The sequence below is a fragment of the Schistosoma haematobium genome, chromosome 3 (genome assembly GCF_000699445.3).
Source record: "Schistosoma haematobium chromosome 3, whole genome shotgun sequence".
In the NCBI taxonomy this organism is placed as follows: Eukaryota; Metazoa; Platyhelminthes; class Trematoda; order Strigeidida; family Schistosomatidae; genus Schistosoma; species Schistosoma haematobium.
The window spans coordinates 13,246,036-13,273,957 of record NC_067198.1 but is presented as its reverse complement, the minus strand read 5'-3'; the positions used below and the strand labels follow the sequence as shown (position 1 = coordinate 13,273,957).

General features: G+C 35.0%; 1 protein-coding gene across 4 annotated transcripts; it reads right to left on the bottom strand.

Moving 5' to 3' along the window:
* Positions 1-143: 143 nt before the first annotated feature.
* On the bottom strand, positions 144-27,432 carry ZNHIT3_1 (Zinc finger HIT domain-containing protein 3). Of its 4 annotated transcripts, XM_051213045.1 has the most exons (9): positions 27,019-27,432; positions 24,467-24,573; positions 24,330-24,435; positions 22,969-23,080; positions 16,254-16,366; positions 14,436-14,601; positions 12,177-12,258; positions 9,422-9,598; positions 3,528-4,128 (listed from the first exon to the last, which is right to left on the bottom strand). In XM_051213045.1, exons 2-9 carry the CDS (start codon positions 24,515-24,517, stop codon positions 3,955-3,957), a joined length of 981 nt encoding a protein of 326 aa, XP_051068983.1. In that variant the 5' UTR covers positions 24,518-24,573; positions 27,019-27,432; the 3' UTR covers positions 3,528-3,954. The 4 variants fall into 4 exon arrangements, with proteins under 4 accessions (XP_051068985.1, XP_051068984.1, XP_051068983.1 ...); XM_051213047.1 differs by lacking the exon at positions 3,528-4,128 and adding an exon at positions 2,902-3,029 and having other exon boundaries at positions 9,422-9,628; positions 24,330-24,573; positions 27,019-27,089; XM_051213046.1 differs by lacking the exons at positions 3,528-4,128; positions 24,330-24,435; positions 24,467-24,573; positions 27,019-27,432 and adding an exon at positions 144-1,148 and having other exon boundaries at positions 12,177-12,492; positions 16,254-24,040.
* Positions 27,433-27,922: the final 490 nt, after the last annotated feature.

Here is a 27,922-nt window from a genome sequence, read left to right as displayed (position 1 = left end):
ACCACCCAACCCGAATTAATTCCTTTTGACCTCTGACCTGTTCTAGCATATATATATATATATATATATATATATATATATATATATAGTTATTATTGTAACCCAGTTATTTACACTCATCTATGTCATTTGTTTTCACTCTATCTCAATGTAAAAATTCTATCACAATTTTGGTTTGTAAGCAGCTGACGAGAAACCTCGAAATAATATGAATTCATACTATTCTGCACCAATATTTGTTCTTGCTTTATTTAAATATGGTGTTACTACACAAAATTTAAAACTGTTTACAATATAATTTTCTGCGTCATATAATAACTATCTTAGTCAGTTTCAGTGTACGTAAACGTTTTTATATGATTTTTATAAACCAACTTTCGTATATCTCGTCTAATTTTCTTGGTTTCTTAAGTATGGATTTGATACTCAGTTTTGGTGCACTTGTAAAAATAGGTTACGCAACATTATATTCTCAAGTAATATATATATATCGATAGAAGTTGTAGTTAAATATTAAAAACAAAACAGAAATTTTAGTATAATATTATTCCGTTCTTTGGATTTTATGTTAGAATAAAGCCAACAATTTGTTATAATGTATCTTATTGATCCAAATACTTCATGTTTAATCATTGGAATGCACCTTTCATTTGGATAGTAAGTTTAGTTGAAAGCAAAGTACTAGAATGTTTGTTACTTTACTGACTTGTACTATTTATTTAATAAATTTTCGCCAAAATTGACCAATGGTTTTGTTTATTGACAATGTGTGGCACATGCTCAATATAGATCGACTTCTGTGTGCTCCATAATCTTAGTTTTCGACCTCTAAATCATTTTCTAAATAATGAATAAGTCAAATTAGTTTGTGATGTACAGTGATGCTTCTGTTACGGTGCTAGTCACATTGTCTGTTCAGCTGTTTGTTGAGTTGATAAGTTTTTGACTCGACCTCCATTCGACCCAGTTCCTTTGACTATGTAGATTTATTTAAAAAGGAGACTCTTTCGGATCGATTTGTCCAGAGTTGATTTAATGCTTTTGTATTGATCTGGTAACTTTTGCATTTTCCTTCTAAAAGCCGTATCGGGTAATGTTCTGAGATTCGTTTAGGAGGTGTTCGCTTTGTACGGCCAATATAACCTGCCCTACAGGAGTAAATAAATTTAAAAATGCTTTTTGACATGGCCCAATGTGGAAGGTTATCTTTAATGCATCCATGAATGGTAGGCCGGCTTGAGAAAACAATACGGAGTATAGCTGAATAGAACGTTTCACTCAGGGTTTTTGAAATCCGTTTTTTCTAGATTTCAGCAGCTGTATCTTGTTTAAATTATATATTCATAAAAAGTTCCTTTTTGAGCAGTCGGTGCGTCTTCAGAATGTATAGGTGTCAAGTTCCTATCGACGAATCGAGGTGGATAGTCATTTCTGATGAGTATCTTTCGAAACTGATGTATTTCGTCATCTATTGTATCATTTGAACATATTCTCCTGATCCTTGAGGATAAAGAGTGAATAAGTTTCTCTCTCTACTCAATGGTCCCTAGCTATGGAAATTCGTATACTTGTTTGAAGTGTCCCCCCTGATACTTTCACATACAAATCTACCAAAGCTGGTATGTTATTGTAATTGTTTTCAAGAGTTGTCTAGTAACTAAAATAGCTGTTTGAAACAAAACACAAAATTACAGTACGATTTTCGTTACTGTTTCTTTTGTGTGGTTTTCTCTTTCCAGTGATTTTGCAATTTTAGCTGGTTTGTATACATGATTTGGTGTTAGAGAACTCCTAATCGAAAAGAGGTTGTACTTTAAATGACAAGTCTAATCATCCCGCTTAAATTATTAAATAGACAGTATGTATTATTCCAGATAACATGTTTCTGCAAACATAATAAATCACTTAGAAAATAGTGATAAATTTAAGCTGTACTTATTTGATTGATAATAGTCCTCTACTAACTAATGAAGGAAGTACGTAAGCAACGAAATAATACATTGCTTTATCACATATAAATAGGCAATTCTTAACTGGTTGTGTGAACTTTTGATATTCGAATACTACCTATCACTGAAAAATATTTCTATTCAGTTTTTTAAAGTTCTTTTCTTTAAAGCCCCCAAGTTCTTTTGACTAACCGGCGTCATTTATTTGTTTATGGATGAACGCTTTCCTTTAGATAAAAATAAATTCATTCCACCTGGTGAGAACGAATCAGTCACTGGGATGTGTAATATTGATGAGGATTTTCCTGGGGATCCCAGGAATATATCGAAAAATGATGTTCCTGATTCTTATGGGTTAGTTATTTCTTATGTTTGTTACAAAATAATACAGTTTGTTGTGGAAAGGTGGAACCTTTGTAAACATTATCTGTTTACTCGATCCATTGTGAAGTAGTATATGTTGTTGCTATTAAAATATAAATTTTAACAACTATTGACTGTCAACCGAATCCACCGATTGAAGTATTTAAAATTCTCAATAATTACCTATTTTCACCAAGGTTTGATATTTATATCCGAAATTATCTTTTTCTGTTCAGTTTTCAGAGATTTTTTGGCCTTTTCAATGAATTTGGAAGAAATTATATATATATATATATTTGATCACTTACAAAATGCATCAACTCATTTTGTGAAAGTTAAATTTTCTTATATGTAATTGAGCTTTAGTTAAATCGTTTACTAATAACTCATTTCAATGAGTTACCTGCTCATGTTTGCTTGTACATGTTTCGTAAATACAAGCTTTATCGCTTTCTGTACCTAGTTATAAACCATTCGATATATAAGTGACTTTCATTTTTACTGTCACAAGTATCTTTAAAAAATGACTGAACTTGTTCAGGATTTTCTGATTCCTTACATTCGAAGGTTGTTTTGAAAGAGTCAGAACTGGTTGAAATATCATTTACATTATAGAACCCAGAAAACCTAGTACATGAGTTATGTAAAACCGCTAAAATGCAACGCCATCGTCTGTTATGAGTTATTACTTCATGTTTTAGATCGGAAACCTTATTTCTAAAAAGAGAATGACAATAAACATAAACAATCAGAAAGATAGCTAAAGTATATGAAACTAGTATACAGTTACACAAAAAATCAAATGAAAATGGGAGAACAGAACGATAAAATTCTGTGTAAACTGAATCAATAAATAACATACCGTGCCACCCATAAGCTAAAAACTACATAACCGTCTTACAAAAATAAGGCTTACAGTATATATCTATGAGAAATCGTAACGAGTGCTGTCTCTACTGGTTTAGCACTGTAGTCCTGTTAAGTTGTAAATGTGATCATTAAAATAAGAAGAAAGTAGTAGAAGTAATAACTGAGCGGAAGTTATTAATAATTAACATATTTTTATCGAACTGAGAACCCTACTTGGCGCAGTTACCAAGACGAAGGAGTTGAAGTCAAAGATTAATTTGACTACCAATTAAACACAATAACAAAAGAATAACTCATGTTGTACAACTCAGAATAGCAACCTAAGTAATTTTCAGATGAATTTGACCCATAGCTACTAATGACTCTTGGCCGAAATCCGAGAAGCAGGAGAAATCAGTATCACCTCCACTCTAACCTATAATGATGAAGTTAAAAACGTGGGGATACTGCTAAAACTTTTTGGATTGCCATTGAATATTTTTTTTTGGGGATACGAATTCTGGAGCTTTGAATCTGACTGCGCGGATTTAGTATGAAATTCGAAATGATGGTTTTGAAAAATCATTTTCTAGGTTGGCTTAGTTAGGACACTCGTGAAAATATATTTCCCGAGTCCTTCCTTCTAAAGCTGGGTCTCATTTGGATTTGCAGAGGTTTTCCTGATGTCCTCTACCATTAAGTTATCTTGTTAACAACAGAATCTTCCGGTTCAAAATGAATTTTTAAATAACTGGAGTGCTTTTATTTATATTTAATGTATCGGGAAGCACGTTCAGATAAAGTAAAGTGTGTTGTGTTTATCTATGGAATATACAGACGATTTTTGTGCTTGATCAATATACGTTTTCAGATCTTCTCCTCGTACATCAGCGATACCACGGAGCCCAAAAAAGTGTTGCAATCGACAATTCCTGAAATATTTTGCCCCTAGGCGTGAATCCAACAACTGGAAAAATATTAAATAGAGCAAGAACAAAGATTGGTGCAGAATAATATGAATTCATTTTATTTCGTTAGGATCTCATCAGCTGCTTACAACCTAAATTATTTGAAATTCAACATTATTACAGATATTGACATATTTATACATAAGAGTCTGATTAAGGATCAATACATGTATATGATGATGTAGCGAAGATTCAGATAGAGTTAATGAGCTCATAAAATGTTTGATTCGAATAAATAAATAAAGTTTGAGAGGGAAAGTTCCAGAACATTGAAATAGTGATTAGAACTCATGAAAATAGATTAATGGTAATAAAGAAAATATGAATTGAAATCAATCAGTTATGTATGATGTAATTTATATTTCAGAAAGAGTGGGGGTTATTGTTGCCAGGGTAAAGAAAGATTTATTACTGTCTCTTTTTGTATACATAGATCTGGTTTTAAACGTTTGATTGCTAACGCTTCAGCGAATTTCAAAAGGTTCGAGTTTGATTGTTTGTTAATCACCTTGAAGGACTTCAGTATATCAACTTCATGTCCTGTATCAAGGAGGTGTCTTGCGATAGCACTGTTGAATGCGTTCAATCCATTTAACCTTAAACTTTTCGGAATATGTTCTTTGAATCGGACGTAGGCTCTCCTTTCTGTTCTACCAATGTAACTACTTTGGCAGGTACATGTAAATTTGTATACACAGTTGGTGGTAACATGAAAGGGATACCTGTCGACCTTTGATTGTGTCAAAGAACATGTTGTTTTGGACAGGCTGGTTTAAATCTAAACTAGTCGATATTGCAAACCAATATCTTGTTTCATCCGCACCACAGTCTAAGCTTTTATCCAAAGACCACCAAACAGCATTACGAAATATTAAACGAAATGACGATATAATGATATTACGGTCAGACAAAGGCTCAAGTGTTGTTCTAATGAACAAAACAGATTATGTTTTTAAGATGAAGTCCATCTTGAATGACCATATGAGATTCAAGTTAGAGAAAAGTAACAAAGACTTAACTGATTCCATTGAGAAAAGAATCACCAAAGTACTCAGAGATCTTCTGAAAAAGAAGATGATCGATAACTCTACTTACAATAATCTACGACCTCGTGGGTCTCGTTTGCCCCACATGTATGGATTACCGAAAATACATAAACAAGGTTATCCTCTCAGACCTATTTTGTCAATGATCAATTCACCATACCACAAAAGTTGCACGATGGTTGGCAGATAAGTTAGAACCAGTGCGTCGACGATTAGTCACCTATACACTAAAGGATTCATTTGTATTTGCTGACAGCATGAATCACATAAATATTGCCGGTAAGTTTATGGTTTCTTTTGATGTAACATCTTTGTTTACAAAAATACCACTTCTTGAGACCATAGACATAATTTGTCAACATTCTGACATCCTACCTCTACTAGTACCAGAATTCAAACGACTATTACTCATTTGTAGAAAAGATGTTCAGTTCCAGTTCAACGATATCATATACAAACAAACCGATGGTGTAGCGATGGGAAGTCCGTTAGGTCCTGTCCTAGCAGATATTTTCATGGCTAACCTCGAAAGAACCAAACTCAAACAAGCGATTGATGAAATGACGTATTATTCGAGGTATGTTGATGATACCTTCATCGTATGTAATAATAAACAACATGCAATAAAATTGCTAAAGTTTTTCAACGAAGCACATCCGAATATCCATTTCACTATGGAACATGAAAAAGAAAAAAAGTTCCATTTTCTCGATATCGCGATGAAAAGAAGAAAAGATGGTACAGTTCAACGTTCAGTTTATAAGAAAGACACATGGAATGGTAGTTATCTTAATTTCAATAGCTTTTGTCCAATCAGTTACAAAAAGACACTGGTCAAAACACTGTTTTACAGAACACAAAGAATATGTACTTCCGATACACTAGAAGAGGAAGTTATGAATGTTAAAAAATGTTTAAAGAATAACGGATACCCACTGAAATTTATTGAGAAATACGGCAAATGTGAAGATAAAAAACCGAAAGAAATTACAGCAAATAAAAAGCCTATTTTCATTAAACTTCAATTCAAAGGTGACGATGTCACAGGATCAATCAATATGAGACTAAAAACTGCACTGACAAGAACTTATCCTGCAGCGAAATTGATTGTCCTGTCCAAAACAACATGTTCTTTGACACAATCAAAGGTCGACAGGTATCCCTTTCATGTTACCACCAACTGTGTATACAAATTTACATGTACCTGCCAAAGCAGTTACATTGGTAGAACAGAAAGGAGAGCCTACGTCCGATTCAAAGAACATATTCCGAAAAGTTTAAGGTTAAATGGATTGAACGCATTCAACAGTGCTATCGCAAGACACCTCCTTGATACAGGACATGAAGTTGATATACTGAAGTCCTTCAAGGTGATTAACAAACAATCAAACTCGAACCTTTTGAAATTCGCTGAAGCGTTAGCAATCAAACGTTTAAAACCAGATCTATGTATACAAAAAGAGACAGTAATAAATCTTTCTTTACCCTGGCAACAATAACCCCCACTCTTTCTGAAATATAAATTACATCATACATAACTGATTGATTTCAATTCATATTTTCTTTATTACCATTAATCTATTTTCATGAGTTCTAATCACTATTTCAATGTTCCAGAACTTTCCCTCTCAAACTTTATTTATTTATTCGAATCAAACATTTTATGAGCTCATTAACTCTATCTGAATCTTCGCTACATCATCATATACATGTATTGATCCTTAATCAGACTCTTATGTATAAATATGTCAATATCTGTAATAATGTTGAATTTCAAATAATTTAGGTTGTAAGCAGCTGATGAGAACCTAACGAAATAAAATGAATTCATATTATTCTGCACCAATCTTTGTTCTTGCTCTATTTAAGATAAGAAAGGGAACTATGTGTATGGAAAAATATTGTTGCCTCGAGGGAGGGAAGAAGTTGAAATTTGATCGCGGATTCTGTTCCATTACACATTTTATTGATAAAAATGGGCCAGGAGTGGCTACATTTGGCATGCTCCAATAAACGAGGGGGACTCCTGTAAAACTTCATCCGTCTTTCCTTTACCCAGGAGCTTTCAGACAACAACAAAACCACAATAATCATAAATAATTTATCCAATCAATCTCAACTCAATAATCACGATGAATTATGACCATTAATATCTGTTGCATAAACAATGGTACATCAAGCAGAATTCGAGTAAGTGACATAATGACTGAAGTCGAATGCATACAGTATTGAGCAACAACTCCTTTATTTACAATGGTCAGATAATTAAAATAAATCTTTAAGAGTTTAATAAACCAAAAGAATTATCAATCGATACAGAGTAGATGATCCGGTGCCTACCGTGATTACAACATTCCTCAAGTACTTGTTTCTAAAATATACCACATATAATAATATTTTTTGTTGTATCATAATGAGTGGAGAAATTGTATTTTTGAAGTTTTGTGACCTAATGTAAGCCACTTCGTCAGAGAAAAAATATATATAATATACCGGAGATAGTTGAGGAGCTGTAATAAACCTTATATATCCAGTCTTTACTGCAATTACAAAGGACAAATAACTCTATCTAATTGTATTGTGAGCTTGATTTCAAGTTAATAGATAAACAACTTGTCAGTATATTATAATCCGCGCATATCATTGTACAATAAACATATTCATTGTATTAGCATAATGATAAGATAACGAAAAAATAAGTTTATAATAATGAAATATATCCTGGCAAATAATGAGATTAGTAAGTTCAAGCATGATTATTGAGTAGAAAAAGAAAAATGTGAAAATTCGAATTTAGTCTGCTAAATTAATAAAATGACTCTACTTTCCAATATGTGTGGTCAAATTAAAACACTCTAATAATTCGCACGATAAGTATGGGTTTTTGATCATTTTACAATTTAAAGTTCAGATGTTAATATTAAACAGATGGAAATGATGTGGCATAAATAATTCGCAATATCATGATAAGTTTAAGGCTACATTTACTTTACTCTATTCATTACCATATACATTTCTTTATCTATACATTTCTTGCTGTAACATGGAAATATTAACAGACATTTCTTGGTTTGTGATTTGATATACTGACATTAAAAAGAACAAATAAAAAGATAAAAGATACACTACTGATGAATACTAGAGATTAGACAGAAGTTAGACTATAATCTTAATGATAGCATGAAACCTCCGACTTTGAACACTATTATAAAATTCCATTCAACATTCTAAATGTATCATCTACAGATTTCGAACGATAAATAAGTGTGAATTTTGAATCATACCTAACTTATATCGTCAGTTTAAAGAACATACATAAAAACTCTCAGATCATAACATAGATAAAACCAACACAGAAAAACTGCTATACATTCTTTATTATTTCAGCATTCAATCAAGTTCTTATTAAGTAATTGATAACGATACTACCACGATACTTAAATCTTGATAGGATAGAAACGTTTCATAACTTTAACGCAATGGTTGAAAGAAGAATGCCATAACCACTGAGAATATATTAAATTTAACCTATATAGACGAAAAACGAACTATTATTTAAAAGAACTATTAGTTCACAGCAAAAATACCTCTGTATATTTTACTAACAAAACAAAAGTACACTAAATAAGTACATTGATAATCAGATAAAATCAGCTTTATCATTTACTGCGTGCTACGAAGAATGGGAAATAACCAGAACTTTTATAAGTGAATAAGTTAATGTCATGTAGCACACATTTAAACGCTTTGTATTTCCATATGAAACATAGTGAAAGGATGCATATGAAAAGATTTTATGTATTTGGTAGACGGTGCTGAAGACATTTAGTAATAAAATTTTACACTGAAACACTTTCATTGTGAAAGGAACAAAACTTTTCAATAGAAGTTCAAGTAAATGGATGAGCTTTTATGACTTTGCTTTCTTCTAAACTACGTCTACGGTAACCAGTAATCCTAGTTGACAGTGAAACAACAATTAAACATGCAACAACTACAATTTGATAAGGGCTTATAACCACGATAATCGACTTAACATTACTTTCTAAAATATTACGCCTACCCCAAATTACTAATTTGGTGCTCTAATTATAGCGAGCAATTCTGCATAAATACCTGTAATCCAAAACTAAAAAAAGATACAAGTCTTCTGTTTCTATGAGTCAAGTTTCGTACACCTACACTCATCTAGATGACATTTCAGATACCTTAAAAAGCAAATTCTGAAAAAATAGCGGTTACTTACTAGATCTTCGGCAACTGAAAGCTTTTGAGCAGTTCCACTGATTTTTTCTAATAGGTATTTTGCTTCTATAATGTAACTTTCATGAAGCAAACTAACAAGTGTTGATAACTGAGTATTGGAGAAAAACATATTGATTTTCGACTGGCCAAGAATTTTGTTGACTTCATTCCAATTTAGCTTAAGACAAGAATTAAGATTTTTATTACTCTAAAAGGAAATATTCCGAAACCACTTTTATAAACAGTATGCAAGCAAAAAAACTATCTCCAAAGTATAAAATTAAACCTTTTCAATCTTAATAATACAATCATATAGTACTTATAATACTTCAGGATTTGTGTACAGAAATATTTAAAGCTTTTAGGTATCAATACAAAAACGTTTCAAATGTGACTGTAAAATTGTGTATCAAAGGGATTGAAAAACAAGTTTCTGCACACAAAGACAAAAGAGATTTCATTTTTATATAATGAAATATAACTTTGATGTAAGTCACCCCTATTTTTTTATGAAAAATGAAAGATACGATCAAATCACGTGCACAGTAGTAAACAAAGAACAATATGAACATAAAGATATGTAGTTGACGAGTTAATGTTAACATTACGTTCCCACCTACAACGTAATTAATATTTTTATTATATTGTTGCATTCTCCACATATTTGTTGGGCAACTCAAACATTCAATGATACCACTTGAAAGTTAAGTGAATGGTCACCAGAACTTTTCTTTTATCTATATGGTTATTTAAGCTATTAGTGCAAATAATACAAGACCATAATGTACCAGCAGTAATAAAATTCATAAAGAGGATAACAAGTCTTCAATTATTCGAACGGTAAAAGATATGCCAATAATTACGTTACAATTCAACTATAAGATCATTGAGCGACTCGTTAAACAACATTAAAAAACTCTTGGCCTATTAAGCCAATCAAAAAGCAGTAAATGAAAATAAGTAATTTAAAATACTAAGAATAAGATTCCGAGTTAGGGATTTCATTACAAACTGACATCAGATATTTATTTATTCCATAAATTTCTGATATTTAAAACAACGAAAAAAACCTATCGAACTTTTAAACTAAGTGAAGACATTTCAGAGAAGAAAAATTTCCCTCCGAAAATATCATTTATCAGTCCTGTACAATGGTATTTATAGTTATATTTTTAAATACGATGGCCAATAATAAAAATAGAGAATTATTACATCAATAACAGAGGTACTGAAAGACAAACAGAATTTAAAGTTACGCAATAGGTATAAAATAATATATAGGAACGAAAAATGAATTATATCCTTGAAGGTTATAGAGAAGATAAGAATATGAATAAACACATGTTCAACCAAGATATAGAACAGATATGTGAAAAATAATTATCCACTTGAAGAGGTTAGGAAAATAAAGAAAAAGCAAGCACATGCCAAGAAAAAACTGAAAAAAAAGTAAAAATGACAGCTATAAATACAATCGTACAGATGTAGTGGATGATACCGGCCAAAAAAATTTTTCCTCACCGAAACATCTTTACTATGTTTATGCAATTGGTTCCCTTTATGAATTTAAATAGAGCAAGAACAAACATTGATGCAGAATAGTATGAATTCATATTATTTCGAGGTTTCTCTTCAGCTGCTTACAAACCAAAATTGTGATAGAATTTTTTACATGGAGATAGTTTGAAACAAATGACATGAGTGTAAATAACTGGATTACAATAATAACTATATATATATGCTAGAAACAGGTCAGAGGTAAAAAAAAGGGGTTAATTCAGGTTAGGTGGTATAATAGTTTAGTGAAGTTCATAAATTGTGTGATAATTAGAGAGATTAATGGAATTGAATAATAAGGTAGATTACGTAATAATAATTAAATAGAATTCGAAAAGTTAAGATAATTTAAGAGGATCAGGTGGTGGAAATGTGTGAATAAAATTTTAGTTTAAGAATTAGGTAATAGAGGGGGAGTATAAAATATCTTAAAATGAATAAATGAATAAAATAACCAAATAACCAAAAGACAAAAAAACAAACGGAAACAAAAGTGATTACCAGGGTAGTGATAAGTTTATTAAAGTCTCTTTTTGAATGCATAAATCCGGTTTCAGTTTCTTAATTGCAATGGCTTCAGCAAAGTGGAGAGTGGTAGAACTTCTTTGTCTATTGATAATTTTAAACGCGTGCAGAATATCGACGGTATGCCCGGTGTCAAGTAGATGCCGAGCTGTTGCACTGTTGAAAGCTGTAGTCCCTCGCAGCGTCAAGTTCTTCGGAATATGCTCAGAAATGAGAACCTGTACTCTTCTCTCAGTTCTTCTAATCTATGTGCTACGGCACGTACATGTGAATTGGTAAATGCAGTTGGAGCAACTGAATGGAGAGAACTTGTCGACCTTCGTTTGTTTCACACAATTTATGAACTTCACTAAACTATTATATCACCCAACCTGAATCAACCCCCGTTTTTGACCTCTGACCTGTTTCTAGCATATATATATAGTTATTATTGTAATCCAGTTATTTACACTCATGTCAATTGTTTCACACTATCTCCATGTAAAAAATTCTATCACAATTTTGGTTTACTATGTTTAGTTTTCGATATTGTTAACCATAAATGTAATCAACTTGAGCTATGTACACTAATCCATCTACATATAACTATAACAAAGTAAAAAGGAAGTGAATATACAAAATCTTATCTGATTATTTGAGTTATTTATGAAAAACCTCAAGTAAAATAAACTTACATGATCTGAATTATCATTATTGTCATATGAAGTAATAACATTAAGCGATTTTAAATCATAAGTTTCTACCTGATGGGATAAGCTAATAGATAAAGAGAAAAAGAAAGAAAAAACACCTAAATGCATAGACAATGAATAAACAAGAGAGCGTATAATGAACTTTATCAGTTGGATAATCAGTGAGAAATAGAAAGTCATAAAAAGGAATAAATTTCACGTTTTTTAACTTTGCTCATAAGACTTGTGATTTAAGGTAATACCGAAGCAGTCCGCACAGGATGCACATATGTCAACAAGAGACTGGTCAATTGCAGATCTAAACAACAATGGGAAGATACAAGCAAACAATACCAAGTGAGTTAACATGTAATAATGTTCATTTTGTGTTAAAATTTTGTTTATAAGTGACTTACCTTTATTTTAAGGACTTTTTTTTCGGCCAGTTATACTGACCTACAATTTAGAGAATAGTATCAAAACACATTGATCTCATAATTAGCTATCGGTCGTGTCATCTATTGATAGACATTCTATTCACTATTTTAGCAACCTAAACTTTCTCATACCAAACTCAGAACCCTTCATAATAATTAAAAGGTCACGAAACTTTATTGGACACTACCAAAGATATGCCCCCAAATGCCCTGGTACGGCCAAGGGTGAGTAGAGTCCACTCTCCCTCTCGAAATGCTCTCACATGGCCACATGCATACAACTACTGTCAGGGAAGTCCTACTCACTGCCTTCTCGCGAAATTACTGTTGTTTACGAAACTGAGGGGACCAAAAGCGAATATTCAGAGCTTTACCCGGGTTGGTAGACACAGAGAGTTTACCTAGGGGAGTTGGGAAAACCTGATTCTCAACCAATGATGCACATGGGTTCCAGTATCCTGAAGAAACAAATGGAGCATGAACCAATTGTTGGTCACCAACTACCATGGGACTGCACGTTGCTCCACTGCCTTGTGGATTAGACATTTAGGTCAAAGGATTCGGGTGTGCCCCCCCCCCAAGAAAACCACCTGCCTCGGTCTGGGCACCCGGGCAGTATCACAGACCACACACAAATAAAATGAAATGAAAATAATTACTGGTGTGGATCTCTTACCTGGATAAAGACTTCTCGACCTTGAGCATGCGGATGATATTGTCTTACTGTGCAATAATGCCCAAGCCATGCAATCCGCACTTAATCAGTTGGCAATCAGTGTCCGTAGGTACGGTATGTGCTTTGCATCTTCGAAGTGCAAAGTACTTCTAGAATACTGGCAGGACCCTGATCCTGCACTCACCCTGGACGGTGAGCAGATAGAAGTAGTCGAGAAGTTCGTGTATCTAGTTAGCTGTATAAGTGCTGGTGGTGGCGTGAGTGATGAGATCAATTCACGTGTAATGAAAGCCAGAGCGGCTTATGCCAATCTGGGCCACCTTTGGCGCCTTCGTGATGTCAGTCTGGTTGTAAAAGGTCGGATCTACAACGCGTCGGTGGGAGCAGTCTTGCTCTATGCTTGTGAAACCTAGCCTCTCAGAGTTGAGGATGTTAGACGACTCACTGTGTTGGATCATCGTTATCTCCGAAGGATTGCTGACATCCAGTGGCGACACCATGTTAGTGATGCAGAAGTTCAGAATCGTGTGTTCGAGCACAGCGACGATAATTCAATTAGTCGCTCTCTTGAAACACATACTTCGGTGGCTTGAACATGTTCTACAAATGTCGTCCCAAAGTATTCCATATCGTGTATTATTTGTCAAGGCTGGGACTGGTTCGGAAAGGCGGATAGGTGGTTAGTATATAACATGGGGCCGTGGTGTGAAGGAAAACTGTTGAGGACTGGCTTCTGTTGGTCCTTCACAACTACCTGGCTGGGGGGGTCCTAGAGATGGTGTAACACTGGCTAGAGACGTTATCAGATACGGTCCATAAAAAATGGACGTAACTTCTTTAACTGGAAGAATTCTTTCTGGTTGTACCTTTGCTAACTGAATTGATTCTCCATTATTATTTTACTGTCATACACCTATTTCTGTTCGTTATTGTTCCCCTTTTTCTTATACGCACCTTACATTTTTTTATCTCTTCACATTCTCATTGCTGTTGTATTTGGTGCCCCTCTGTGCCAATATTTATGTGTTCAAATAAATAAATAAATAATAACAAGGATATCAAAAAACAAATAGAATGAATCGAAAACTAATAATCATAGAATAGATGTGTGTAAGGAAACTCTGTTACGTATACCAATAAAAAACTAACTTTTTCTCAAGTGCTTGTAGAATCTTTCTACTCTTTAATAAACCGTCATGTTTAAGATTTGATTTTCCAGGTTTTGAAAGAATACGAACAAAGCAAATGGTCAGCATGGATGTAAACCATAACCCAAACAGCATTAAAACGCCTACAATCAGATAAATACTAGGGCCTGAAATAAGTAAAATATAGACAAAGATTGAGTTTTGATTTTTTTTTAATGCACCAACTGTATCAAAAGAACTGTCAACAGATGCCCTGATACAGCCGATAGTATGGAAAGTTTAATTCTCCCTTTAAAATAGTCTAATACGACCGCGTGCTTGTAACATTTTTTAAGAAAGCCTTATTCGATTTTAGAGAGATCCTGGAGAAATTCCAAATTTTAAAGCGTCACATATTGCAAAAACCACAGTCGGCTCCTTTCAATCATGAGAACGAAATTTCTACCAGGGAACTGGCGAGATTATTTGAGATCTGTCAAGTTGTGTTGTATCACCCTGAGATTGCCTGTTGAAGAACGTGAACCATAAGTTCATCGCCATTGTAAAGGTTATGAACAACTCCCCGTCAGCCTCTTCATCTTTTAAATAAACATTACTGTTTATCTATCTACTGACTACATATATGTAGGTGGATAGTCTAAGCATTTTCATTATGGTGAGCATTTACAAAAAACTTTGAATTATTCACTAGTAAAAAACACTAAATATTCCTAATAATACAAGCAGAATCAGTTGTGATATATATCAAGAACGTTTAATTGAATTGGCTTAATGGAGCACTCTTAGACATGAGAGTACTTAAAAACAGACTTTGAACTAGAAAATCTCTAACTAATGCATTTCACTGAATCAACCATCGACTAACCAGCATATATGAACCAGTAAAACACATAACCTAGATTTTAAAAATTCATATGTCTTTGTTATATTCATAACAGAAATGTTTGGAACACTGGAGAATCAAGATATAACTAGCATAAGTTAGTAAAACTTTCTTGGTTTAAGTGGTTGAGGCATGTTTTGTACACGCACAATCACTGCATGCACTGGAGTGTTTCGCTATCAAGTTGTCAGGTCCCGATAAACATAATGAATGGTAACTTTGGGATCCTTTATGGACCAATACTAAACGTATATTTTATCGTATAATTGTTAAATAACTAAACTATTCATATTCCTCTTATTATAAACTTTATTTTGATCTATGAACCATTATTATACGTTTTACCATTCTTGAATTATGCCCTGTCAATTAGTCACGGTCTCCCACATTCACAGCCACATTTGGCCAAACTTTGTACAAATGTTATTTTCTATTTTTATGCTACGTTGTGGTCTGTTTGATCGGTATATGAACTCAGTATGTTTGAAATATAAGGATTCATATTGCAGAGGCTGAGACTGGTGTTCTGGACTCAACTGGCTGGGTTAGGCGGAAAGCAGGACCAATCAGGACTTTAGGCTGCTCGCTTCTGATTGGCGGCTTTGGGCCATAACACAAGTATAGAAGTAGGTTGAAAAAAGGCGTAAAATTCGGACACAATTACTTCATTAATTTAGAGAGACACAGGTTAGTGAACTGAATTGTTTGATAAGAAGCAAACTTTTTGGTTAGGATTTATAAGATAGGTGTAATCTATGGTTGAGTTACCACTGGCACTGATACTACTTTCAATGTTACTATGATGCAAACTGTGATAACTTGCACCACGTTATATGCTGTTTGCAACAATCACTGAAGAATGAAAGGTTGTCGTATGTTTATCCAAGTAAACTAGCCAAAAAATACAGTGAGTTATTGTATACTTAAGTGACTTACTCCTTTCAGGAGGACCGAAAAGATTAACATTTGATACATGATTAGTCAATCCAGAATGCAATGAATTTACATTGTTGAAGTTATGGGCTTCCCAAACGTTTGGTTCGAAAATCCTAATGAAATTAAGCGAGTTGACAAATTTTTTACCATTATCGTGACTAGATCAACTCAAAAATAGTAACCATTAAAATAAATCCCATTCTCTACAAACCAACTAGTTTTAAAACTAAAAATCTTAACAACTTACAAATACAATAATTGGAATAATTATTTTAATTTTAGAAAATGATTTGATAACATTTTAAGCAAAGATGAGTGGCAGCTAGCAGTGGATTCCAGAGTTGGTGTTTACTCCAGGACTCCAACTCAATACCCTACGCTTCAAACGCCACCGCGTTATAAACCTAGCTACTGAGTTATGATAGCCACTGATTTGTAGAGTGGGATGGATTTTAGTTTTAATTCATATATATTGGTTGTTTCGATCTTTCCATTGATGTTTAGGACTGCAATCGGTCAGTCATTTTAGCATATGTGCATCCTGTCCAGATGACTTCAATATTGCCACTACTCATCTCTGCTTAAACTGCTTGTGACTTAATGGTAACGTCAAGGCGATCTGAACAAGATGCACAAATATCAAGAAACTGATCAATCGCAGACTTGAACATGAATGAGAAGACCCAAACAACCAACATGTATGAGGTAAAATTAAGATTTGATAACAGTTAGACGGATCTTGATATTGAAGTCCCAATAAAATTACTGGAGGCAGATACAATAAAAGTATTAATAGTTAAATTATCTCATAACTTGATATGTTTAAAACTTAGTAGGAACATGATTTAAAAGTACATTCTTATATTAAAGGTGCATCACAAATATTCACACCATTTAAAGGCTTATGTATTTTTCAATATCTCACAAAATCATATGTAAGTTGATTAATAAAAACCACTTGTAAGAGTATATGGTCTAAAAACACTAAAAGCAAATTAGTAGAATACAGATACACGATTGATCAACTCTCAAGAAAGTGAAAAAAGGACAATTTATTCCTAAAACCAAGCGAAATTAAATAATCGACTTTTATCCTCCTTTAAGAATTTTGAGTTTTAGTGGCAATATATAAAATAGTCAATAAGAGTTTCCCAGAAAATCAGAATTCATAACACAACTCATAGTTGGCACTGCTGAAACATAAAACCGGATATTTTATTTCGTTTAAACTTGAGTTATAAGAATTATAGCCCCCTTTGAACTCTAGAACATTTTCAACGGTTAAGTTTATGGTAGTCACATTGTATCGGCCTTCCAGTCAGTCAGGCATACATAACGTACAACCTGGCATATGTGGAATTCAGTTTAAGTTTCACATCTCATTAGAATGGTGAAGTGAAACTGTTACGGAGAATTCCAGAATAGTAGAGGTAGTAACAGTATTAGTGACCTTAAAAAGACTGACAATCAAATATACGATACGACAAAATATAAATTAGTGAGATAATCTTATAAGGAATTTAGAAACCTATGTTCTAAGGGAAGAAAAAGGAGTGAACCTCACCCTAAGTTTCCAACCGTTGGCTACGACAATCATGAAGAATCCTATCAGGCAGTCTGAACATACTTAATTGACTCAGTTTAGCAGTCAGTCTCTTTATAGGCTGATGACATATCTTATTTTAGCCGCTATTAGCTCTCTTCCCAATATACTCCTGTACTAACCATCAAGTATCGAGTTAGCCGGTGGATGGGCGTATGCAATACGTATTTCAATAATATCAATCAACAAGGATTCACTACACTGTCAACTGACTTGCTATTCTTACCGAATCGTTTGCGCCTAACTTCAGGAATGCTAACTTAATGGTCCCAAAACATACGAGCAATGCTTCGAAGACACCTCAGTCAGTCAGCTATAATGTAGGACCGGGCACATATGCTCATCGGTCCAAGTTGCCATACCTCATTAACACAAGATGAACACCGGATTCATAGAAGTAGTTAATTCAGTGGTGGTAATATATAAAAGAAAGATTGCATATAATGACATAGTACGGGAAGAAAGAATTAGTTCGTAGAAAGAAAGATATGAAGCGATTTTAATCTCATAGTTTAAAGGAAGACAGAGAGTGTATAAACCGACGCTATTGTGATCGATTCCGAGCCATGTCACCAAGAGTCTCCAACCATCGGTTACGACAGTCACACGGACCTCAATCAAGTAGTCTGAATCTACCAACATGGCTCAGACTAGAAGCTAGTGACTTCAAGCACTGATGCCATGTTTCGGTTTGGCCGCCCCTGACTTTCCTCCAACCATCCCCAACACTAGTCAGCTTTGCGCGTCGTGGTAATAGGTATTCAGGTATACGTAACATGTGGCCCAACCATCTCATTCGATGAAGATTCACAACCTCATCAACTGATTTACCAGCATTTCGTAATACCCTATGTCTAACCTCACTATTACTTACCCGGTGATCCCAGCAATATTTCTAAGGCATTTGTTGTCAAAAACTAGTAGCTTACGAATATCTTATACTCTTAGTGGCCACGTTTCGCAGCCGTAAATTAAAATAGAACGGAATGCCGAGTCGTATACTCGTCCCTTAATTGATAGACGGACACTTTGTCTTCGCCATCGGTGACGTAAGTTGGCAAAAGCCAAACAAGCTTTTCGAATCCGTGCTGAGATTTCGTCAGACACCAACCCATTTGGGCTGATCGGACTTTCACGATAAGTGAAATTGTCAACGCGCTCGACTACTTCACTCGCTATCCTTAGTTCAGGTGTTGACGCAGGCCAGTCCTAAAGCAACAACTTGCATTTAGAAGGGGAAAAGTGCATCCCAAATATTCTGGCATTGTTGCAGTGCTACCAAAAGACTCTGCATTTTATCAGCATCTTCATTAAACAGGACTATATCATCTGCATAATCTAAATCAACAAGTGTGCCTCTTAGTAGGAGATCAGTCCCCGAAAATTCAGTCGACGAGAACGTTATTTCCAGTAGCAGGTCTATGATGAAGTCAAACAAAAATGGAGAAAGTGGACAGCCTTGACGGGCACCACTTGAGGTTGCTAAAGCAGATGACAGTTCGAAGACACGGCTCTACAAAGTATTCTATCATAACAGTCTTCTTGGTTTAAAGCGCACCACTGAACGATCTTTCTTAAAAACAGTATCAATAAATACCGGATTTTTAATACGTTTCTTTGATATGTTTGAGGAACTCTCCACTGTTACCTAACGCTGCCGTCTTTTTAATCGCTTTTACCTCGGCTCCCCACTACTGCTAAAGATCATTACGTAACCTTTTTGACAGTTTACGTTTGAGTTGCCGTTGCTTCTCACAATGTTCGGAGTCTGACGAGATGACTTTCCGAGGGTATATCAGTTCAGTAGACACTGCTGAAATCCACTGACTTTTTTTACCTTTGATTATAGTCACTTGTAAATATCAGTGCTGTTTTCGCAGATGTTTGACTGGATATCATACCGACTCACATTGAGGTGAAAATAACTATGAAGATTGACTGACTGCTCCTCTAAACGTTCCTGAAATATATTCTTGGTTTCTTCATTACTGGGTTGGACTTTACGTTTTTTGATGCGGCTTTCTATGACCAGTAAGATCCTGACAAATACGTAGTAATAGGACGTGTGCTCCAAAATGAGGAGTCTTCTATCGAACTTATTCAGCGATGAATCATGGAGATATGGTCTATTGTTGGGGTGAACCAGAAATTGCTTGCAAAAGACAAGCAAGCATCAAGAAACACTAAGTGTTTCGTTCAATCAGCGTTCACTTGGAGCCTTGGCCAGAAATATCAAGGTAGCGAAACGTCACATGCGGAAGCTCTGATTGGTTGGGTACTACAGTGCTACTATGTTTAGTAGCATTCCAGAATATTCCAGCGACCCAAGGACATTTAAAACATTATAAAAACCCTATATTTTCTGCAATAAAATGAACCTTGGAGTAAAGTATTTTCCCTCATACTTGCGTCTTCTCTCTGGTGTTCAAGTCGCTGTGTAGTTCTAGCTTGCGGGTTACCAGAATAGCTTAGGAAACTAATATAGCGTTCAATCGATAAGACTTATCATCTATTTACGTCAATCACTGAGTGGATTATTGGACTCGCCGTATCAAACAATGTCTTCATGATTACAATTGGTGCTTGCTAAGAACAAACAATAGTCTGAGCATAGTTGTAAAAGGCTGTCCCCACTGTCTGTTAATTGATCCGGGACACTAGGAGACCCACCCACATGTCTTTCATCTTGGTTTAAACTACCTACTTAGACGTTAGGTTGACAGTGACAATCACATTTGGGCTTTTGGCTTTTTTGTAAGAGAGCAAGAAGCTTTCTATAAAACTCATCTTTTACTCAATCCGAACTGCAGTCGTTGATAGTGTTGGGAGAAACAACGACATATCTTTCTGTGTTCTTGCTTTCCTACATAGTCGGACGGTACAAAAGCGATTTTCTGTTGGAATCCCGTCTGGTAGAGCTTTTTCGCGACTGAAATTAGCGCTATGTCTGCATTAGCGAGGCCGCAAGATGTAGCAATTGAGTCTCGAGGTATACAACAAATAAATCGCACTGCTTCTCTCTATTAACTATATAAAATCAAGTGATTGACTACATTTGGATACTGTGTGTGTGTGTTTAAGGGACACAGAATACATCGCAGGTACGGGATTCTAGAGTCCTAGTTAAGGAATCCCGTTGGTTTATTCGACATAACGTCCAACATTAAAAGCTTCATCATGTAGTTTGGAGTGCAGCTTCAAGAAGCTAGCAATAAAATCTCATGGACTCGAAGAGTGGCGATATATGGGGATAAAGTTGCGGGCGAAGGATTGATAGTAGTGATAGAAGGAAATATTAACAAGTGGAAAAAAGATTTGGTTTAGTGATGGTAGAGGCATAAAGGCGGTTGTTACTTTTCGGTTGCCCACGTGACGAAAAGATCTTTTTTACTAAGGGAACTGAGAAGAGACCCGGATTAGTAATGGTCGTATTTACCTGAGAACGTCACCGCAGAGCCAAAGGGATAACTATTTGAGGCCAGTCGTACAGGGACTTGTGGGAATTTTTTGATGTGTTGGCTCTGCACTTCAAAAAGCTTTACCTTCAGAAACAGAAATCTTTGTAGTAAGATGAGATGTGAAAATTTAGGGGTCAACTTTTCCTAACCTCCTCTTTTAGTTAAGAAAAGGCAGCATTGCTGAAGATTCTGGTTGTCTGAGAACACCTTACTGCTATCACACAGTATGACTCCACCTTCGGATCGCGAGTTTGCTGACTTTGGCTTTACTGTTCCTTAACCGAGCAACCTAGAATAGTAGGGTCTAAAGCAACAACTATTCCAGCCTATGTGGCTCGATCGGATTACTACGATGGAGAAGCCCTACCATCATGTCAGGGTAATAGTTACGGTCAGGATCGGTCTCTACTTACAATATGGATGTAAATGGGAGTAAATGAGCTTTACAAACAGTACTAATATTCCATATGACTGTGTTAGGAGTGGGCTTCGCATAACAATACCCTGTAAGCATCACTATAATTGATGTGACCAATGTCGTTTATTTGTTGGATATGAGCATCAACAACATTCTTTTGTACATTCCAAGTTGTCACAAGCAAATAATTGAGTAAAATTACAAGAGACAATAATAATTATTGGTTTTGAATCTAAACTTCAAAGATACTTCTAAGACAGAAATATTATCAGTTCAACGTCTTCATTACACTTCTCAGTTTTTCGGCGACTAAGAAAATTATTAAGCTTAGCATTGACTAGACAACTTACCTACTTTGTATTGGAGACCAAACACATGCTTGCGAATCAACAGGAATCGACGACTAAACCCCTAAATGCACAAATAATAGATGACTTAGGACCATTACAACGGATTCCAAACTCATGTTTTTGTCAATTTATTCTGCCACCTAGTAAAGATATTTTTCTGTCTGTTTCTAATTTGTGCGAAATCGAGTTGCACCTAAATTTGTCATCTAGATATTCTAACTACATCCTAGTCGTTAAGGAGGGTGATATTAAATCCATAAAATGAAATCAATATTTTGACAGTTTTCACGCTAATTTAAAACTATATAATCTAACTTACTTACAAAAGAGAAAATAATAAAACAGATCTACCTGCGTTGGATTTCTATATAAATGTTCTCTTAGATTCCTGAACTTTAAGAAATCTCAACATACGTTAATAAGGAAGCAGTGTGCTCAGCAGCTTAAGAACTTAATCTGTAACCACTGGGTTAGAGATTTTAAATTCGATCTACAAACCATGGCTGGTATCAGTGTCATGAACAGGAAGCAGTTTACTTAACACCATAAAAATCTTCAGTTTTACTGTTACATTGCGACGTGTACTTAGAAAAAGACATGAACTATAACAAGGATAGAGTTTGACGTTTAATTAGCAGATCGAAATATTCAAATAAAGGGAAACACTAAAAAGTGGAACAGCAATCTTGAGTAAAATACTTAATAAGACTTAAATTAGAACGACCTTCGAAGATTTTCACCGCTGAAAAAAAATGAAAGGACAAGCCTCAAATAATCTTACGACATTAATAGAAATTACTGACAACGAGCTGTCGCAAAATGTATACCCTTTTAGACAATTTTCATACAGCAAACACAATTATAAAAGCATTGAGTACTAAGTTACCGAGGAAAAATGCTTCCTGAAATATTTCCTTTCTGAAGCAAATATTCATATTCCGGAAGTTTGGCGTAACTTGTAAGCCAATGTACAGTTTCCTCTACAGTCCAGTTATGTGCTGTAGGTATAAAAAACATCAGGTTTGCTCACCGATAAATTGAAATGAAAAAAAGTGATTTAACAAAAAGATTCCTGTAGGTTTATGCATATTAACCTTAATTACTAGCTAGTGCAAGAACTTCAATACTTTAACGAAGTTTAATGCGTCCTACAATTCTTAGCCAATTTAAAACTATTGGCCGAATTTTGAAAAATATAAAGGGAATTATACAATAATTCACTATTTTCGTTTCATGTTAAGCAAGTTATAAGTACAGCACGAAACTTTAACCTTACTGACGGCAAAATAACAGTCAAACTACCACATCACGTTGGCAATTAGTGATAGTATGACGAAGTAACTGTCAACCTTTTTCTTTGCCAACCTGTCAAAAGTGAAAATACAACCGAGATTTAAAACATACTCATTCCCCGTCCTGTTTTCAAGTTATAACCCTAATCCGAAATCACGTCTAAGCCAGTTATTAACCATGTAGAGCCATGGGCAAATGCGAGTTAATCAAAGATGCTATAGCATATTAGCAAGACAAGGAATCAACAATATTATTAGTAGATAGAAATAATAAAGTAGCAGTGTTAATAAGAAACACTAGAGACTGAGAATATGCCTTAAAATGACAGTGAAAAAGTATGTACAAAGGAATACTGGAACTCAATATTCAGAAGATAGAGTGAAATAAATTGCGTCATCGTAACAGATTCTCAGCCACGTCGCCAAAAATCTCCAGTCACTGGTCGCGGTTACCACGCGGAAAAATTATCTAGCACATTTAATATAACTAACTAGTACCAGACATTTACATGCTTTTCGAACAGTACCATATATGTACACAAAACAGGAAGCTAACTAGATTTTGATGGACTACTACTTAGAGGTATTTATCTTAAATTCCAGAGCTGATCTGATGTTATCAAAATCAGATCCCAAACTCTGAGTGCATTATCTCTCGGATTAGTGGTAGCGGAGCGAAAAAAACTGAATAACTCAACGCAAATGACACTTACTCATACCCTTAAAAAAAGATTAAAAATCTTAAATCTCCAGTGACTTATATCTAAGCAGTAGACACTATAAATAAATATATGTAGGTTAGATTCATTTCTGTTAATTTGAAACAAAATTCGCCATGATCGTCTCTTGTTCACCTGCTTCACACAATTTAACACGTAGAATGTAAGCGTTGATGAATGGTTTGCGGTACCTTTATTTATTTACTTTGAGTAAACACACGAACAAAAACACAAACCTTTATTTCGAGACCAGGAGTACCAAAGTTCACCGAGAACGCTTGGTTGAGGCCATTTCATCACAGAATCTATAACCAGAGCATCAAGTTTCTTTATGACTGATCGCTACGGCAATATATTTAGAAAAGAGCGTTACCTCGAAGGTAGGACATCCAGGTTCTAATGGTGCATTCTCCAAATATTCCATTGCAGTATATAACTGTAAATGACAACCCAGAATGGCGTATGGGGGTTTCCTATTGACTAAAAAAATCAACAAAACACCGAATATGAGTTTCGTGTCATATAAATAAAATTACTGACGAAAATGTTTCCAAAATATTATACAAAATCAGAAACTTTGATGACAACAATGTCTAAACTCCTCAAATTAGACTAACATGATTCAGTAACTAAGGTAATGTGCTGAGTCTTGAAAAACAATTTTTGGGAGGGATGGAAGCAATAAACGGGACTTTCCCTTGTGACCCCATAGAGTTTAAAAATCAAACTGCTTATCACCCCTACTATTACTTATTATTACGGCCGTTATGGACAATTTGTTGTATTGAACCACTTATTGTATACTAGCTAGTGTAAAACGCACAGACTTTCTGAGGCAATTTTCTTTGAGATAACAATTTTATCATCATCACTGTACAGAAGCTGACATGATTTATTTGCACATCTCCCACGACAAAGCGACTCTGATAAACTGATGGCAAAAATGTTTAGTTACCTGCATGATATTTTCATATTACCGAGTATGTCATGAACCAATTACTGGATTCCTGTTTCATATGTTTTACATATGAAGATTGTGAGTTATTAAAAGTCCCGAATGAGTCTTGACAAACGCCATTCCAGCTTTACATAAAGAATGGGAAAAAGTGGTTAGACAGATTTTTTGAGGATAACTTGCTGCTGTTTACCTGCAACTGAATTCAAATTATCAACGTACTGTTTTTAAACTTGACTACATAGTAGCTTTTTGTTCCTCCAAGTAGAAATTCAGACTAGGAGATGAATTTTAGAACATTCATATTGTATTTAGTAGAACGTATGAGTTAGTTCATGACTGATACAATTAGTAAACATACTGTCACTGTCGAGGCCGCATGTACGGTTTTTGGCAGAAATTTTAGGTTATATTGGCATGAAGTGATTGGGAGACTAAGTACAAGTAGCCACTGAATTCCGACAATGGTGCCAGTCAGTCAGTAACAACGTACAACTTCGTACGTACGTACATCATTTCGAGTTGCCATACCATATTAGCACAGAGATGCAGTTGTCGATCCAAATCACGTAGTGGTAGAGATAGTAAAAGTATGAACAGCAATCGGAAAGATTAAGGTTTGAAGATGTTATTCAAGGAGTATAATCCAGTGAAATGAATTTGGGAAGAGAAAAAAATAGAGGGACATGAAGAATTCAGTAGATTAGAATTTCGGATCCACAATTGCAAACGATTTCGAGCCATGTCATCCAAGGTCTCTAACGATCAGTCGCTATCGTCTCGCGAATCCCAACCAGGTAGTCTACACCTACCAACATGGCTCAGTCCAGTTGTCAGTGACTTCATGGATTTATGCCATGTTTTGGTCTGGTCACCTGTAGTCTCCTTCCACTTTACTCCTACACCATAAAACATTGCACGTCGGGGCAGTCGGTAGTTCGGCATACGTAGCACGTATCCCAGCCATCTCAACTGAAGTTTCGCTACTTCATCAACTGATTTGCCATCCCTACCTAGTACCCGTACCTGGTACCGCGTACTATATACGATAGGAAAGTCAAGGACCACCGTCAAAGACCAGCGCGGCTTCCAAGGTTAGGGATCAACAGTTGGAATTCTTGTGTGAGAGCTCAGAGTCGACCACAACGGTGAAAACCCGTCTCCTATTTTACCTCCCATCTAGTCTTAAGCATTCTATGACCATTGGATTTATTTTGCCTTCTTATCAATTTATTATTTCCAGCTGTTAAACCGAGCTGTAAGAGTTACTGATAATTAACACTTTCAAACTCCACAGGGATGTTACTCAGATGGTGCTCACACTTGAGTTAATGCTAGCTAGACATTTCAGCAACAGACAGATCCTCAAAAGTACCAGGAACTGCGTAGAGCTTGTTAAAATGTAGACGTTCACGCCAGAAATATTCAATGCCTCCTATCCTTGGGAAGAGAATACTGAATGAATCCACTTGCAACCAAAATGATACACATGAAGTTATATAATTTCAGTACCTAAACATCAGAATAAGATAATAATATGGTTTTTTCTTCGTCGAGGAACTACCAGCTGACAGTCGCTTGGATGAAAAGTATGGCATCACTTGGTTTTGAACAGTGACCCAGGCAAAATACATGTATGCTTAGCAGTCATCTGAGCTCTTGAACAAATCATATGCTTGTAAGTAAATTGAATCCGGGGCGGAAAAAAAACAGACCATCGAGCTACAAAAATGACGCTTTCCGTAAGTAGCCACGATGGGATCCTAATGAAACGTCATTGAATGTTGAAATAAAGCGGAAGAAGTAAAATAACGCCTAAGAACTGACTGGACGTCACTTCTCATCTACCTTATATAACCGAGTATTCAAAGTATTCCGACTTATTTGCGTATTTTCGCTAGTCAGGGGATAAATATCCATGCAAAAAATCCCGGAAAGCAAAAGAAATTTTCGAAGAAAATGGGGATCACCTTTCGACAACTGTATAACATAAACCACGACAAGTCAGAATCGAAGGACGAACGGGCAAATTATTTAATTTGAAGAAGTTCTTCCAAAACTTCGTTTATCTGATGCAGTCAAACGAACTCCTGTGAGAAAAGATAAGAGTATCAGTACTCGGGAAAAAGACCCTCGAACTTTATTCTGACTAGCTCAAGAACCGAATTCTAACGTTCGTTTACTCTTAATGAGTAGGCTGTATTAGTAACTAGCGGAAACGAATAACTTTATAATAAATCACTACTGTTGTTTAACCTTTTGCTTTTAGTGGATAGTCATAACTGAAGATGCAAAATCAGAAAAAAGTGAAAGTAACTCAGCCGAATATGTGTAAGTCGCTCTTACTCACCTAAATATTCAGCTCGGTTGTTTCGAGGTTTTCCTAACAACCTTTCCATTAAGCATTCAATCATCGTTTGGTTTTAGAACTAGCAGATAGCAAAAACTAGTTTCTTTCAAAGCTTGTATTCTCTCAAGAGCTAGAAATTTTGCGGCTAAGGTTTTTCTTTCTCGATACCCTTGACTCTTCCGACACAGTTGCGGCAAACGAACATGGTAGAAATAGCCATCAGTGTTTACTGTCTGGTTAATAAGTGTATAAAATGTATAATTTGCATATTAAATATATAATTATATAACATTATTTTCCACCCCTACTGCTTTGTTGGATCACAATCTAATACACCCTCAGTTTAACTTCGTACATCATACAGTTGTAGCGGTAAATAAATCCCCAAAATAAATTGCTCTATAAGTTTTCGACGTTGGATGCTGAACACATCTTTTAATGGACTCACCTAGCTGAAGGCGCCCGGTCATACATCCGCATCAGATCACGAGTGGGAACGCCGTGCTCAACATCTACTGCAATCG